The sequence below is a fragment of the Bos indicus genome, chromosome 2 (assembly GCF_029378745.1).
Source record: "Bos indicus isolate NIAB-ARS_2022 breed Sahiwal x Tharparkar chromosome 2, NIAB-ARS_B.indTharparkar_mat_pri_1.0, whole genome shotgun sequence".
Taxonomy (NCBI): domain Eukaryota; kingdom Metazoa; phylum Chordata; class Mammalia; order Artiodactyla; family Bovidae; genus Bos; species Bos indicus.
In genome coordinates this window covers 104,824,664-104,840,871 of record NC_091761.1, presented here as the reverse complement: position 1 = coordinate 104,840,871, position 16,208 = coordinate 104,824,664, and the positions used below count along the sequence as shown (strand labels likewise).

General features: G+C 43.2%; 1 protein-coding gene across 1 annotated transcript; it reads left to right on the top strand.

The window, feature by feature from the left end:
* Window positions 1-15,141: 15,141 nt before the first annotated feature.
* TNP1 (transition protein 1) lies at window positions 15,142-15,809 on the top strand. The gene is made up of 2 exons (XM_019985497.2): window positions 15,142-15,359; window positions 15,580-15,809. Exons 1-2 carry the CDS (start codon window positions 15,221-15,223, stop codon window positions 15,606-15,608), a joined length of 168 nt encoding a protein of 55 aa, XP_019841056.1. The 5' UTR covers window positions 15,142-15,220; the 3' UTR covers window positions 15,609-15,809.
* The last annotated feature ends 399 nt before the right edge of the window (window positions 15,810-16,208 follow it).

Genomic DNA, 16,208 nt, shown 5'->3' with positions numbered 1-16,208 from the left:
GATTGAACCCCTGTTGCCTGTGAAACAGTAATCACCTCACTAGCTCACTCTTTTTTTTCTTTTACAGTTTTCAAGTTTTCATTATTAAATTCATATATAGTCTAATTGTTTACAAAGCTCTAAATAAACAAAAATGTAAAACCACTTGACAGTTAATTAAAGGAACAGCACCTCACTCTTTACTCTTCCTCCTCTGTCCCACACACTCTATCTTCTCCCTCCTGTTTTCTCAGATCTGCTTCCCAGAATAAAACCTATACTCAGGTCTCTAACTCTGGGCTCTATCAGAGGGTAAGTAAAATCAAGTCACCCCCTGACTTAAATGGGAAGGGAATCTAAAACAGAGAGGATATAGGTATACATACAACTGATTGGCTTTGCTATACAGCAAAAACTAACAACATTGTAAAACTACTGTGAAAGTGTTAGTCGCTCAGCGTGTCCAGCTCTTTACAACACCATGAACTGCAGCCCGACTTCTCCAGGGGATATTTCTGACCCAGGGATCAAACCTGGGTCTCCTGCATTGCAGGCAGATTCTTTACCATCTGAGCCACCAGGGAAGCAACTATACTCCAATAAAATTAACTTTAAAAATAAACAAATACAAATAAATAAAATTAAGTCACCCCCAAGACATAATACATAGGAAGAATGGAGGAAGACTCTTAGAGAATGAATCATAAAAGAGCAAACAGGTCTGCACTCAAATTCTTAAGCCCATGAACTTTTGGAACCAGTTTCACATCTGCCAGTAGGACATAAAGGATAATGCTGGACTTATTATGACCACATTGTGTCACACAAGGCCCTGACCCTATGAAGAGCCACTTAGCTCCCTTCCTCTTTTCACTGACTTAATATCTAGTTCAGGACTAGTTGCTTCTGTACCCACTTCCCTATTCTTACCTCTCCCAAAATGACCCTTTACAATAACTCTAAGATTACCACCAAGACAAGTGGAAAGATGGCCCTGTGCATAAAGATATCCAAAAAGAGGCACAGGCCTATGAACAGAAGGAACCAGGTACCATAATTAAGACTGGTTACTTCAATAGTACAATTGAGATCAGCAAAATCAAGGTTCACACAAGCTCTAAACATTTTTATAAAGTCCCATTAGAATGTGGCCATGGCCATTCACTAGCAAAGGCTCCTTTCAGCTGCAAAGACTAAAATACATCCTAGCTGGCCCTATAAGTAGCCCCTCACTCGTAGCCCTATCACCAGCCATGACTCAGAAAAGCTGTAGTGAGGTGTCAATTGTCACTATTTTTTGCTTTGTGCAGGATTTTAATCAAAAACTATCAGATGCCTTAGACACTGCACGTGCCAACTGTCAAACTCTGGGGACCAGGTAGGCAGGTCTCCCTGCACTGTGACTTTGATTCTAGACTGTAAGTTCTTGGAGGATGTGTACATGTGAACAGGGTCAGTTCTGTGTAAATCTGGCCAAAATGGTGAGTGTAGTGCATCGTTGACATGAATTTGAACAAACTCTGGGAGATGGTGAAGACCTGGAAAGCCTGGCGTGTTGCAGTCCATGGGATCACAAAGAGTGAGACACAGCTCCGTGACTGAAGAACAAGTGCAACCAACTGACACCCGAATGAAGCAGAGCAGGCTACTGACCTCCTGGGCTTTTGCCTTCTCCTCCAGGCGACACCAGTGAAAACAAACCATGTTACTGCAACATACTATCACTAGGTATAGCATTTTACTACAACATACTACCACGAGAGATCCTCCAGTATATTCCTACAGATACGCTTACATCAAGTGACAAAACTACAAAATATTACAACAGCATAGCACTGCAAGATATACTTGTGTCTAATGGCATAACCATAACATATTGGAAGATGCCATGGGACCTAAGGACACCAGCCATAATATCTTTAAATCACTGTCTCTCCCCACCCCACACTAGGACCAAATGTGATCACCTCAGAGGAAAAACAGACATCAAAGAAACCCTTGTTCCATTGGGAACACAAAACTCATTCACACTTAGGAAACAGGACAAAACCTTGGGGCCTAAGTCAGCAGTCCCCATCTCCTTTTCCAGTTTCTGCATCTTTCACATTTCAGAGGTAGAAGAATTAAGTTTCAAGGTCTCAACCTTATCGATTAACTAAAGCCTTCTGGTCTGTGATTTTTTTAAGATTGAATTTATGATCCTTAGGGGGAGGCAAAGTATGTTTCCCAGAAATTTTGCAGGTTAATAGTAATGAGTAAGGAGGAAGGAGATGACCTAGTATACAAGGTTCAGGTTCATTTACACAAGGGTTATTCTACCCAGCTATCAGAATTACTTGATTCCAAAGAGCCCCCAAACTTTATGGCGTCTAAAGTACACTATTGGAAGAAGCTTGAGAATGTTGTCCATTAAAATGTTCCCGAGTAAAGTAAGTCAGAAAGAGAAAAACATGTTATATATTAATGCAAATGTAAAGAATCTAGAAAGATGGTATAGATGAGGTAGTTTGCAAGGCAGGAATAGACACGCAGACAGAGAACAGATGTGTGACACAGTGGGAAAGGGGAGGGTGAGATTCATTGGGAGATTAGGATTGACGTATATACAGAGTGCATGCCAAGTCGCTTCAGTTGTGTCGACTCTTTGAAACCCTATGGACCATAGCCGACCATGCTCTTCTGTCCATGGGATTTTCCACACAAGAACACTGGAGTGGGTTGCCATGCCCTCCTCCAGGGGATCTTCCTGACCCAGGGATCGAACACGGGTCTGTTGCATCTCCTGCATTGGCAGGCGGGTTCTTTACCACTAGTACCGCCTGGAAAGCCCATATATACACTGCCACGTGTAAAGCCGACAGCTCGTGGGAAGCTGCTGCACAGCACGGGGAGCTCAGCTGGGTGCTCTGGGGTGATCCGGAGGGGAGGGAGGGGGAGGGGGAGAGTTTGTATACATACAGCTGATTCACTTCCTTGTACAGCAGAAACTAGCACAACATTGTGAAGAAATCACACAAATAAAAATAAAAAATAAGTATACTTTTAAAAAGTTCCAAAACACATATGCCATTCTAAGACCATGTCATGGTTTTGCCCTTCCCTGTGTTTACAGTGTGTTTCATGTTTGCATGATATGGGTCTGTTTCTAGAAAAATGGGTATCTTCGTAACTAATTACCAACAAGTGAAACTAGAAGTGTGAGCTTAATGTTGATCTGGTTACAAGCTTTCTGGTTGTTGTACCCTCCAGCCCAGCCAGTTTAGAAGGTCCATCAAACAACAAGTAGGCTCTTTTCACAGCCAGAAACCATCACAACCTGTCCCAAACCACAACCCAAGCACACATTTCATTAGCAAATCTCTTAAACCGGAACAAAGGAGAAAACTACATCTTTCCTCCTGACTCACTTGGTTATGCCTCTATTCATCACATTCCACTTGCTCTATAACATTAAAAAAGGTGGGGGGCACTTTTCCAGATTGCCACAGGTCACTCTCCAGCTAAACAAAACACCGTTTGTCAGTGAAAGGAGAGAAAGTTTATTTAGAGACCCTGGGGCAGAGAGGAGGAGTCAGTGATGATGATGGTGGTCTTGGGCTTGAAGTGAGAGAGGTTTTTCTTTTTGCCGGCCTTGAAAGAAAACACGACATTGAAAGACACAGGTTCAATCATCTTCTTCAACCAGGGCAATGGCATATGTAGCTGACTAACAGAGAGAATGAGAAAATTTATAAATTATACTCAGGTCGGAGAAGGCAATGGCACCCCACTCCAGTACTCTTGCCTGGAAAATCCCATGGATGGAGGAGTCTGGTAGGCTGCAGTCCATGGGGTGGCTAGGAGTTGGACACGACTGAGTGACTTCACTTTCACTTTTCACTTTCATGCATTAGAGAAGGAAATGGCGACCCACTCCAGTGTTCTTGCCTGGAGAATCCCAGGGACAGGGGAGCCTGGTGGGCTGCCGTCTATGGGGTCACACAGAGTCGGACACAACTGAATTGACTTAGCAGTAGCAGCATACTCAGCTATACCATTCATTTAGGACCTCCCCAGTCAGTTTGCCAGAGATTCCATCAAACATAAGGTTTCTAACAGTTGGAGAACCCTACCTTCAACAGTAGGCCTAGAGGTAATGGGCAAGATTAGGCAGAGGCTCTACAGCATCAAGAAAAAGAGCAATGAGCACATAAAGTCTGGTCCTTTGCAGGGCTGCTGAGGAATCAAGGTTAGAGGGAGACAGGGGGAGGAGTGTGTGTTGGGTGGAGGAGAGAAGAATGCTAGGGAAGGATTGACGAGTTTGGGGGAGATGAATGGAGAGCTCTGCTTTGATAAGGACTTAACATTTTGGAACACCTGTCAAGCTAGGATGATAATTCTCATTATCTGAGAGTTCCCTTTCTGAATCAGAAAATGTCATCAGTACCTTGGCTTCTTGGTTCTTTCCTGACATAACTTCATTGCTTTCTGTCTCTGTGGTAAGTCCTTTTGATGGCATCCTGAACACTTACATCTATGGGATTTCACCATCCTCTTACATTTCCCAACTCTGGCCAGTAGTGGGTTTCTTGTTGAAACGGCAGCCTCGGTCAGCTCCCCCTCCCTCACTCCATCTCTATTTGTCCAAAGCAGCCCACTCATCACTCCCTTTTATATATGGAGACATGTGGCCATGACATGGGCCCTCTTGGTAAAAGGACCTGTGATTGATGATTGTCACAATGACTGAGACTTAACAAGAGAGCTTGGTTGGATTTGGGAAAATACTGAGACACCTGGATAAAATCAAGAAAGTACTTATTAGGACTGCTAGAACCAGCTGGTTGTGCATCAGTATAGACCACAGGAACCACCCTGAATGATACAAACCAACTAAAATTCTCCCTGCCTTGTAGACACAAGTCTAGCATCATCAAAGCCTCCATTCGCTGGCACATTTAGGTATGCATTCTAAGTTCCATCTTCTCATTTCTAGAAACAACTCTTAAGTGAGGACCTCAATGATATGGAATTTGTAATGAATCTATTAAATTATAATTGACATACAACAAAGCTGTATATATTTCAAATGTTCAATTTGGTAAGTTGTAACATATCACCACAAATCAAAATGGTGAGCATATCCTACACTCACAAAAGCTGCTCTCAGGACCTATGTCATCTCTCCCTCCAGCCCTTTCCTAGACCCCACTCAAATTCCCAAGAATGTGGAATTCAAGGCCTTGGTCCAATTCATCTTTTTCATCTACTATCCCTGCCCCGTTCTCCAGAAACTCACAGAGATACAACTCCAACCTCAAGAAGTTCAATGTCTGAGAAGAAATGCATAGAAGTAAAAAATTCTAGACCTAATCTGGTAAATGATACCAAAATGTATTCAAAAGATGAATAATGGGAGTTTACTGAAGAAGTAATCATATAATTAGAGGAGCTTTATTTTAAGTTTTTAAAGTTCTCTAGGAATTTAATAGATTAAAATGCTAGAAAAAAAAAAAACAGTGCAAGACATTGAATTTCCCATAAACATCTATACTTTTTATACTTTTGAAATAACCCAATTTGACCAGAACAAGCAGAGGTTGCCTGAAGGAAAGAATAAAAGACACAGTTAAAAAATGAAGTTGGGATTGGGAGGGCTGATATGAAAACTTAAAAAGGAACCAGACCTTGTAGACAGAAAGACGTTTCCCACACATTCTCAACAGAAGAGTGACATGATGAGCCTCGCTTTAGGAAGACTAAATAGTTTAGGTACCCTTTCTTAGGGTAAGAGTTTGCATAAATAGACTCAGGAGGTGATGATGGAGCCATTACCCAAGAGACTCCATTCATTCTGGGGTACCTGTCATGGCCTCAGTGAGAAGCAGGCCATTTATAAGTTCATCAAGCCCCTCTTATGAATAAAACATTCAACCAGCTCTCCTGGACTATAAAGATAAATGAGATAGGGATAGTTCAATGTGTTATCTGGGATTTTACCATAAGAAGTACCTTAAATCAGGAAGCACAAGGTGGGCTTCAAGAGAACAGGACCTGTGCAGTCACAAACAATCTTTTGTCCATGGGATCTCAGGTTTGGTTTACGCTTTGCTATCACCACCTTGATGCTATTTTTTTAACAAAAGTTCAACATACTCTTCTTATACTGGGCCCCATATATAGCTAGTTCTGGGAAGACTTGACTGACCCGAAAGTAAGCCAGGCCAAACCATAATTAAAGGGGTAACAAAATCATAAAGGAAAATATGGAAAATTGGCCTTGTGTGCCCACCTGAAGAAATTCTGAGACTCTCACACCCTAACCAGGGACCCTTTATGACTTTAGTCTTATTTTTGCTTCCTTGCAGCATGAAGAAAGTACCATCATCACTATTGGAGAGCAGTGGTCTACTGAGGAAACAAATACTTCTGTGTGGAGACACTGTCCTCAGCAGAACTCTAGGGCATCTCAGCAGTATGACCTTCCACATATCCTAATAAGGATGTTCAGCATTTGGAATTTACTGACCAATAAAACACGATCACTGCAACACTTGCCAAATCTGGCTCTTTCTTTGGTCCTTACTGAAAAAGAAGGCTTCATTTTAAAGATTTCACTAGGCAATTCTTCCCTGCTGTCCTAGCATAGGGTGTGTGGAGGGCAAAGTGTTGCTAAGACTTTGTGCTTTGGACCTAAGAATTCTAGTATTCTAGGGAATAGCAAGGGAGCTACTTTTTTCCTTTTCTCTGGTATAAATATAACTAAATCTAGCTCTCCAAATATGAGAATTCTGCCCAAGGTAACAGTGAGTAAAGCAAATAGGCAATAATACTGCCAAGAAATACTTGTCAATTCCATTTTTTAAGAGCCTCAAGAGGCAAAATGAACTTAGGCTTCCAACCCATCTCATCTTCTTCACCCTCAATTGATCACTTCTGAGAATAAGAAGTAGAGTTTTAGCAAATCAAGTTCAAGAGATATGACTGGATGGTGAGGGTCTCTCTTGGCCCAACCTTGATCAGTAGAGTTATAGTAGGCATTTGTGTTCAAAAATAATTCAGAAATATTGAGTGCCTCCTCTGGTCAATTTACCCTTCAGCACCATGATGGTCATAATGCTTTGAAGTCATCAATTATGAAGGCATTGACCCTCAGTGTGGCAACTTGAGCCTATCTTTCTGGTCCCCTTTTGGTGACAGCTCTTCCCCCCTTTCACAGGGCCAAATGTCCTCAAACTCAGTGACAGCATTGGCAGGTAGAATGATTGCAAGAGGGCAAGAGTCTCTGGCACATGGCTCCCAGAATATGAAGGGAAAATTCAAATAGAGAAAAAATACAGGAAAAAAGAGGCCTGAAATCTCTCTACAGTGTGTCTCATGGAACAGTGGCAAGAAGCCTGGACTGGGGATTAGGAGATCTGGGCTTGAGATCCAACTTTGCCTATAATTTGTAACTTTGGCCAAGCTACCCTTCATCCCCAGACCTATTTATTATGCAACTGTTCTGTAGAAACCCTTGCAACTCAAAATTCCTTACTCCAGTTGTTAAGTGGATTAAAATTCATTCGCTCCTAAGGACCATAAGAGGCCAAATGATTTAACATGCATGACATTTGCACACCATATCACATCCGTTCTAAACCCTAGGGTGCAGCTTTATTTTTGTTTTATGGGTGTTGGGCACTCTATTCCCAGTATATTCAGGGAAGGGGCAACTTCTTCACTCTTATAGCCAGGGATTAAAGTCAGTGTGGGTAAGGAAGTAATTAATGTGAAAACATTATTTGGAGCCTTCTTAATCATAAAGTTTGGATTTTCTTTGTATAGTACTGAACCATGTGACCATAGGCTTGGTGGTTGCAAAAGAAATAAAAAATTGTCAAATAATTTTTCATAAGTCCAAAAATAACAAGAACAACAAAAACTAACAGTGTTCTCTCCAAACAAGAATTTTTAATTTGTCCAGAGGAATTCCAAATTCACACCTTGCCTCTAAGAAGAACTCACTACTTTTTCCCAGTTCTCCCCTACTTTCAGATTAGAATCCTTCATTGTGGTTCTATTGTATCAGCACAGGCAGGAGGGAAAAGGCCAAGGGAGCAGAAAGTCAAGATCAAATCTATTTCTAAGGCAAGTGGAGAAGGCAGTATGGAGCAGTGGGTAGTCATCGGCTTGAAAATCAGCAATCTGAGTCTAGCCTTATCTCTTGAACTGCCCAGGTCCTGCCCTTAAATAAGCTTCTTTGTTTACCAAAGCGGGGGCAGGGGAAGGTGGCTCCAGTTGAACCCCTAGGATCACTGCTCTTCTAAAATGCTTCCCATCTTTTAGCTGCCCAATTTCTCTATTCCTGAAAACAGAAATTTCTTATGGGAAAAGAGTTTGGGATGCAGTCAGAAAGGATGAGAGAGGAGCCTGAAGAAAAAATGGGGGGAAAAGTTCTGACGGATCTTCAGGCAGAATGCATACCATCCTCAGAGCCAAAACACCCCCTTGTTTCCCATACTGAATCCGTTCAGTTCAGTCGCTCAGTCGTGTCTGACTCTTTGCGACCCTATGAATCACAGCATGCCAGGCCTCCCTGTCCATCACCAACTCCCGGAGTTTATGCAAACTCATGTCCATCGAGTCAGTGGTGCCATCCAGCCATCTCATCCTCTGCCGTCCCCTTCTCCTCCTGCCCCCAATCCCTCCCAGCATCAGGATCTTTTCAAATGAATCAACTCTTCACATGAGGTGGCCAAAGTACTGGAGTTTCAGCTTCAGCATGAGTCCTTCCAATGAACACCCAGGACTGATCTCCTTTAGGATAGACTGGTGGGATCTCCTTGCAGTCCAAGGGACTCTCAAGAGTTTTCTCCAACACCACAGTTCAAAAGCATCAATTCTTCAGTGCTCAGCTTTCTTCACAGTCCAACTCTCACATCCATACATGACCACTGGAAAAACCATGGCTTGACTAGACGGCCCTTTGTTGGCAAAGTAATGTCTCTGCTTTTGAATATGCTATCTAGGTTGGTCATAACTTTCCTTCCAAGGAATAAGTGTCTTTTAATTTCATGGCTGCAATCACCATCTGCCATGATTTTGGAGCCCCCAAAAATAAAGTCTGACACTGTTTCCACTGTTTCCCCATCTATTTCTCATGAAGTGATGGGACCGGCGGCCATGATCTTCGTTTTCTGAATGTTGAGCTTTAAGCCAACTTTTTCACTCTCCTCTTTCACTTTCATCAAGAGGCTTTTTAGTTCCTCTTCACTTTCTGCCATAAGGGTGGTGTCATCTGCATACTGGATGGGAAGAGGTAAATGGAATTGAGGTCTCTCTTTCCTTTTTCTCTGAAAACCATACCTTGGCCTTGGGCTCTGGTTTCTCTGCATTTCCTAGTGGAGATACAAGTTCTGGGCTCAGAGAACTCAGCTCCTTGGTAAGACCCCTCTGGCATCAGCTTTCCCTGACTCCAGCCTACCATGAGCCCCCTTTGCCTGCTTGAACAGCACTAGCAAGAGCAGCAAAAACAGAGAAGACAGGGAGTGCTTGCAAACAGGGTAGAAGGTCCTTACTTCCCAGCTGAGGTCAACATCTGCAGAGATTAAGTTTCAGATAGGAGTTCAGACTGAGTCATCAACATGTGTAAGGATTGTCACAACTTTTTCGTGTTCCCTCTAATGAGCCCCAGTTCCTGGGCTGCTAAGAAGTTCCAGCCCTGGGAAGGCATCCATTGAACTCCCAGGAAAAATAATGGAGTGAGTTTGAATTGAAGAGATGAGATGGGAGCCAAGTAGAAGTCTGATTTCCAAAACAGTGATAACCAAAGCCTGCCCCTTCCTAACCTGAGAAAGGGGCCAGCAGGAGTGCCAGCCTCTAAGACCCTCCCCGCAGGGCCAATTTGCCATCTTTCTAGGAGATCAGTCAGTTCAGTCGCTCAGTCATGTCTGACTTTGTGACCTGGTGGACTGCAGCACGCCAGGCTTCCCTGTTCTATGTTCTAGGAGATAAAGACACCATTTGCCTATCCACCTGTTCTGGGCAAGATAACACTCAGGTCCAAAATAGGAGGAACTGATAGCTCCTCTAAAAAGGCAAGGAATTCAGTTCTCTCTCCACGTTCCTATAGCTATCAGGAAATATCTGTTTCCTTCTATCAAGAGAAACAAAAACTAAGACCCAGTAGGAAACTGAGATATGGAGGAAATAGGTTTATTGAGGGTATCTCTGCTGCTCCTGTGCTAGGTTATTTGAAGTAGCTCATGTAGTACTTTGGTCATGTGATGTGCACAGACGACTCATTGGAAAAGTCCCTGATGCTGAGAAAGATCGAGGGCAAAAGGAAAAGAGGGCATCAGAGGATGAGATGGCTAGATGGCATCACCAATGCAAAGAACATGAACTTGGGCAAACTCTGAGAGATGATGAGGGACAGGGAGGCCTGGCATGCTTCAGTCCATGGGGTCACAAAGAATCAGACACAACTGGGCAACTGAGCAAGAACAACAACATGTAGTCATTCGGTGCCTCAGTTTCTTCATACAGAAGGAGAAATGAAAAGTAAAGAGCAGGAGATGAGAAGACAGCAGACTGGATTAATAAATGGCTCTCAATAAAGGCCATCTCCGGGTCCACTAAGAGTCAGGGGCAAACTCACTGTGCTCTACCTCAATTGCATTGGCCCACACAACACTGGGGAAGAAACAGAAAGAGAAGCAGAGATAGATAGCAGGACCCAGAGCTCACCCCTGCTTGGAGATCTGACACAGAGGCCAACCCAAACACCCCAAAGCCACACCACTCTCTGGCTTGTTTATTGTCTCCGCTGACACTGGACTTTCTGCTGCTGAGTTTCTCAGCATGGGTGTCTGAAACCAGAATGTGTCCTTAGCCGTATGCAAAGGGGACTTCTCTGTTTTTTTCATCCATTCTTAAGTCTGGCTGCTTTCTTCTCTGTGATCTCAGCTTCTCTTTGGCAGACTGGATCTTTAGGGGATGAGAAAGATTGGAGGAGAGAAATATTATCCAGTCTCCAGGACCATCCAGAAACTGCTTCCTAAACTAAAGAGGCCAGGTTCTTCTGCAAACATGTTCACCAGCAGAGCCAGGCCTGAGAGGCCAGCACGGAGCACCTGAGCACCTGTTAACGGGACAGAGTCCTTTTTCCCTTCCTTCTCTAGAAATGTTTCCACTTGGCATACAAAGTCACTTAATGTTTCACTGTCCATGCTCATAATACAAAAATTGCTGGAATGAACAAGTGTTTTTGACTACAAACTATGGACCATGTCAGTCCCTGTGGCAAATGCAGTCAAATAAAAAATGTAGTTCCTAACTACCTGTGGTGCTGGAGAAGACTCTGGGGAGTCCTTTGGACCACAAGGAGATCAAACCAGTCAATGCTAAAGGAAGTCAACCCTGACTATTCATTGGAAGGACTGATGCTGAAGTTGAAACTCCAATATTTTGGCCACCTGATGAGAAGAGCCGACTCATTGGAAAAGACCCTGATGCTGGAAGATGGAAGGCAAAAGGAGAAGGGGGCGGCAGAGGATGAGATGTTTAGACAGCATCACTGACCCAATGGACATGAATTAGAGCAAACTCTGGGAGATAGTGGAGGACAGAGGAGATGAGACTGGCATGTGCAGTCCATTGGGTCACAGAGTCAGACATGACCTAGCAACTGAACAACAATAACAACAAACTACTAGGAGCCTACCACAAAAATCAGCTCAGCTCAGAGGCCATTTAATCCAACCAGCTGATATACAAAATAGCTGAAGTCCGGAGAAGTGATGTCTGTGGCACAGTCCCGACTAGAAACAAGACACATTGGCTTCTGTTGAGGTCATACTCTCATACATGATGCAACAATGTGGGCACAAAACAAGGTTTCAAACAATTAGAGTTGGTTTTCTAGACTGAGGACATGATAGGACCATAGACTATGAACAAATTTCAAAAGACAATGAAAATTTGGAGTCAGGGAAGTCTTCCTTGGAGAACATGGGACAAAATGGGGACGGGAGGGGGGAATCAGACAGTCAGGACAATAAGATTTTTAATTCAGCCAAGATTCCACAAATCCTTATTGGGCTCCAACCCTGTGGCTGGACTGTTCAATGCCCTGGAAATATATAGCATTGAACATAATTTTCAGATTCCTACTTTCATGGAGCTTGTTTGTAGGAAGATCAGCTAAGCTGGCGTAGACAGAAAGGTTCCCAAGATACAAGGAGGCAAGGTAACAGCCTGTTTCGTAGAGCTCTATTCACTCCTTTGAGTGAATAAAAGTGTCCAGCAGAAGGTCTCCAGAGAGAACTGTCTAGAAACAGCAAAAGCAGAAGATGTCACTTATAATGGCTGTTCAAGGAAGCTGTGTTTTAAAACATTACTTGCCATCTTATCTACAGACATTAGAAATACAAAGAGTGGCCCTTGAACTTCATTTTATCTTCCATTCAATCAGCATTTGCTAAAAACCTCCTACGTGCAAAAGTGCTTGGTTCTTAAATGAAGCTGATAGCAAGGGAGAGAGAAGGAGGGACAGAATGTATGGTTATCAAGCTCTACTGAGAGTTTTTTCAAAAGGACTTAATATAAAGTATAAAGAGAAAAAAGAAAAGGTTGAATGATGAGTCCATTATCAGGGAAGTCGGGGATTGTGGATATCTGCTGCTCAGATTTTACTCTGAGCTCTAGACCCATATACCCAACAATCATTCAGTATCTCTATCTGGAACTCTCAAAGACACCTCAAACCCAAAATGTCTTAGACCAAAATCATGATCTTCACTGCCCTCTTGCTTGGTCTTTATCCCAGGGTGTAACTCTAACATCTGGACAGCTGCATCACATAGAAGAAGAAAAAAAAAAAAATCCACACCTTTGACACCCCCTGCTGTCACCAACCAAATCCAATCCATCACCAAGTCTTTGTCTCCAATCAATACTCACTGGGCCAGGCTTAAAATAGCTTTTCATTTTCAAATATTTCTGTCCTGAATTCCCACTGTTGGTAATGGCCCTTCCTTTTATTCACTTCCCCATCAATCCATCCCCCAATCTAATCTTATCACATCATTCTCTTAAACATTTTTCCATGGCTTCCCAAAGTACTTGAGCTTGTCTGGTATCTGCTCCTCTCTCCAACCTCAGTTTACACCATGTTGAGAAGCAGTCATTCACTGATTAGTGTAGATGTCTGATGAATAGCTTTCTCTCCCACTAGGCTGAAAGTTCTGTGAACATGGAGTCTAGGTCTGTTTTTACCCACTACTATTTTCACAGAAGCTGAGCGCCAAAGACTTGATGCTTTTGAACTGTGGTGTTGGAGAAGACTCTTGAGAGTCCCTTGGACTGCAAGGAGATCCAACCAGTCTATTCTGAAGGAGATCAGCCCTGGGATTTCTTTGGAAGGAATGATGCTAAAGCTGAAACTCCAGTACTTTGGCCACCTCATGCGAAGAGTTGACTCATTGGAAAAGACGCTGATGCTGGGAGGGATTGGGGGCAGGAGGAGAAGGGGACGACAGAGGATGAGATGGCTGGATGGCATCACCAACTCGATGGACATGAGTTTGAGTGAATTCTGGGAGTTGGTGATGGACAGGGAGGCCTGGCATGCTGCAGTTCATGGGATCACAAAGAGTCAGACACGACTGAGCGACTGAACTGAACTGAAGTGCATGGCACATACAACATGATCAATAAATATTTGTGCATTGAATGTTTCTTCTTTTTTAATTATTTTTAATTGAAGGATAATTGCTTTACAGAATTTTGTTGTTTTCTGTCAAACCTCAACATGAATAAGCCATAGGTATATATATATCCCCTCCCTTTTGGACCTCCCTCCTATCTCCCTCCCCATCCCACCCCTCTAGGTTGATACAGAGCTCCTGTTTGAGTTTCGTGAGCCATACAGCAAATTCCCATTGGCTATCTAGTTTACATATGGTAATATAAGTTTCCATGTTACTCTTTCCATATATCTCACCCTCTCCTCCCCTCTCCCCATGTCCATAAGTCTATTCTCTATGTCTGTTTCTCCATTGCTGCCCATGCTCGTATTTGTGCATTGAATTTTGTTTAATGGTTAAGTCAACAGTTCTCAATCAGCAGTGATTTTTGGCCCTCTACCCCAGGCAGTTTGGAAACATTTTTGGTTGTCACAGCTATAGGGGCTCTACTGGCATCTAATTGGTACAGGCTGGGAATGCTGCCAAAGGTTATACAGCACACAAGACAATGTGAAAATTAGTAAAAGAAAACCTCAACTAAGATTGGAGTTGAAAGGCCCATAGAGGGAGCTCTCACCCCCTATCACTTATGGTCAAATACCCCCAAAAGGAAGATATTAGTTACTGACCCCAACAGGAAGACATCAGGTACTAACCCCATCAGGAAGTGCAACTACTCTACTACCCCAGCAGGAGGATGGAAGACTTCCATCGCCCAGCAACAAGCCCGGCCAATGAAAAGGGCCTCAGCTTAGCCAATGAGAAGACTTCATCACCTGAACTTTCACTTTCCTCCAATGAACCCTCATTATTGCCTTACTGATGACTTCCTTTCCTTGTCCACCTCCCCCTACTATAAAAGCCTTCCACGTGGTGTAGCCCTTGGAGCATCTCTCTGTCCACCAGGTGAGATGGCTGCCTGATTCATGAATCATTTAACAAAGCTAATTAGATCTTCAAATTTACTCAGTGAAATTTTGTTTTTTTAGCAATGATAGTCCCACGTATTTAGCCAACAGTGTCAGCAGTGCTTGGGTTGAGAAAATTTGATTTAGATGAAAGAGAAAGAATATTTATGTTTTAGTCATATTGAATTGGATTTGCTAGAGTCAAGTCCTTATAGACATTGTCAATTCCCAATGCCATAAGAGAGACTTAAATATGATGCATATACACACCAACTATTAAATTCCCTACAGGCAGGAGATAGCTTTTTTGATGCCTCTTGTACTCTCCAGGTGCCCAACATAGGATTGGAATTTAGGTACTCAGTAACACCTATCTGGAAAACCTCATTTATCATTAAAAAAAAAAAAAAAGACTACAACATTGAGGGTAGCCTTGAGCTGCATTGGAGGGATCACCTAATTTCATATATATTACCCAACTGTAACAAAGCCTAGTGACATCACAATGGAGCCCTGCCCATCTGCTAAGCCCCGCCCTCTTCACAGTCATAATGGCTAAGGCCTTAAATAGCCAGACTCTGGCCCCTGGGTCCTGCAAAGCCCCTCATCTTGGCAGAAAGTACAATGTCGACCAGCCGCAAATTAAAGAGTCAGGGCATGAGGAGGGGCAAGAACAGAACTCCTCACAAGGGAGTCAAAAGAAGTGGCAGCAAAAGAAAATATCGGAAGAGCAGCCTGAAGAGTAGAAAACGCTGTGACGATGGTGAGTTAGGGATGAGTGGGAGAGGAGTTAAACAGGGACCTTGTTGTCCTGAGGGCCTTTCTTCTTGAAGTTAGCTCTCATAGGACCCTGAAACCTCAGCCTGAGAATTTCGTTCTCAACCAGGTTCCCATCTGGGCAGGAAGAGGATGAATGGGGTTCATGAATCTTCAGTGAATATTCTAACTGGTGTTCCTGTTGCATACTTGTCCCTTCCCTACAGCCAATCGCAATTTGCGCTCCCACTTGTGACTCCAGCAGCGGGCTCTGCCCTGGTGGACTTTGAACGACACCAGGCAGCAACCGAACAGAAGGGGGACTGCCAAGGAGACCTGAAGTTAGACCAAAGCCAGAGAAGAACTTATCATGTGGATAAAATGCCAATCATGACGAAATGAGGCATGTATATGTTGGCTGTTTCTCCCTAACATCTCAATAAAAATTTTGAAAGCTGAATTTCAGTGTCGTTTGATCTTTTGGTTGGAAACTGGGTTCCTGAGCTGGGCAGGCTTAGGGGGAATAATTAGCAGGTATGAAACCTATGAAACTATTAAATAAACCATTAAATGTGATTTGGATAATATCAGTGTAAGTTTTATTTAACAACTCTCTCATCTGTGTGCACTCTGACCATGCACCATTACTATATAGGTGATTAGTGGTCTCAATGAACTGTCTTCCTCCTCATCAGAGTGCCAGTTATGAGCCAAAGCTGGCAAGCTGGTTTTGTCAAGAGGCTTAAAACCGTGATCTCCTGAACTCAAACCATATCTCCCTCAGTGCTTCTAATCTGATTGTGTGGGCATGATCAGCAGGTATTTAAAGATGGGGACACCTTCTAGGCAGAGTTGA

What these genes read in the sequence shown, in the direction of transcription:
- TNP1 (XM_019985497.2), top strand. Translation starts at nt 15,221, where the DNA reads ATGTCGACCAGCCGCAAATTAAAGAGTCAGGGCATGAGGAGGGGCAAG. An exon ending in TAGAAAACGCTGTGACGATG is followed by an intron (nt 15,360 to 15,579) that starts GTGAGTTAGGGA and finishes CCTTCCCTACAG; the next exon opens with CCAATCGCAATTTGCGCTCC.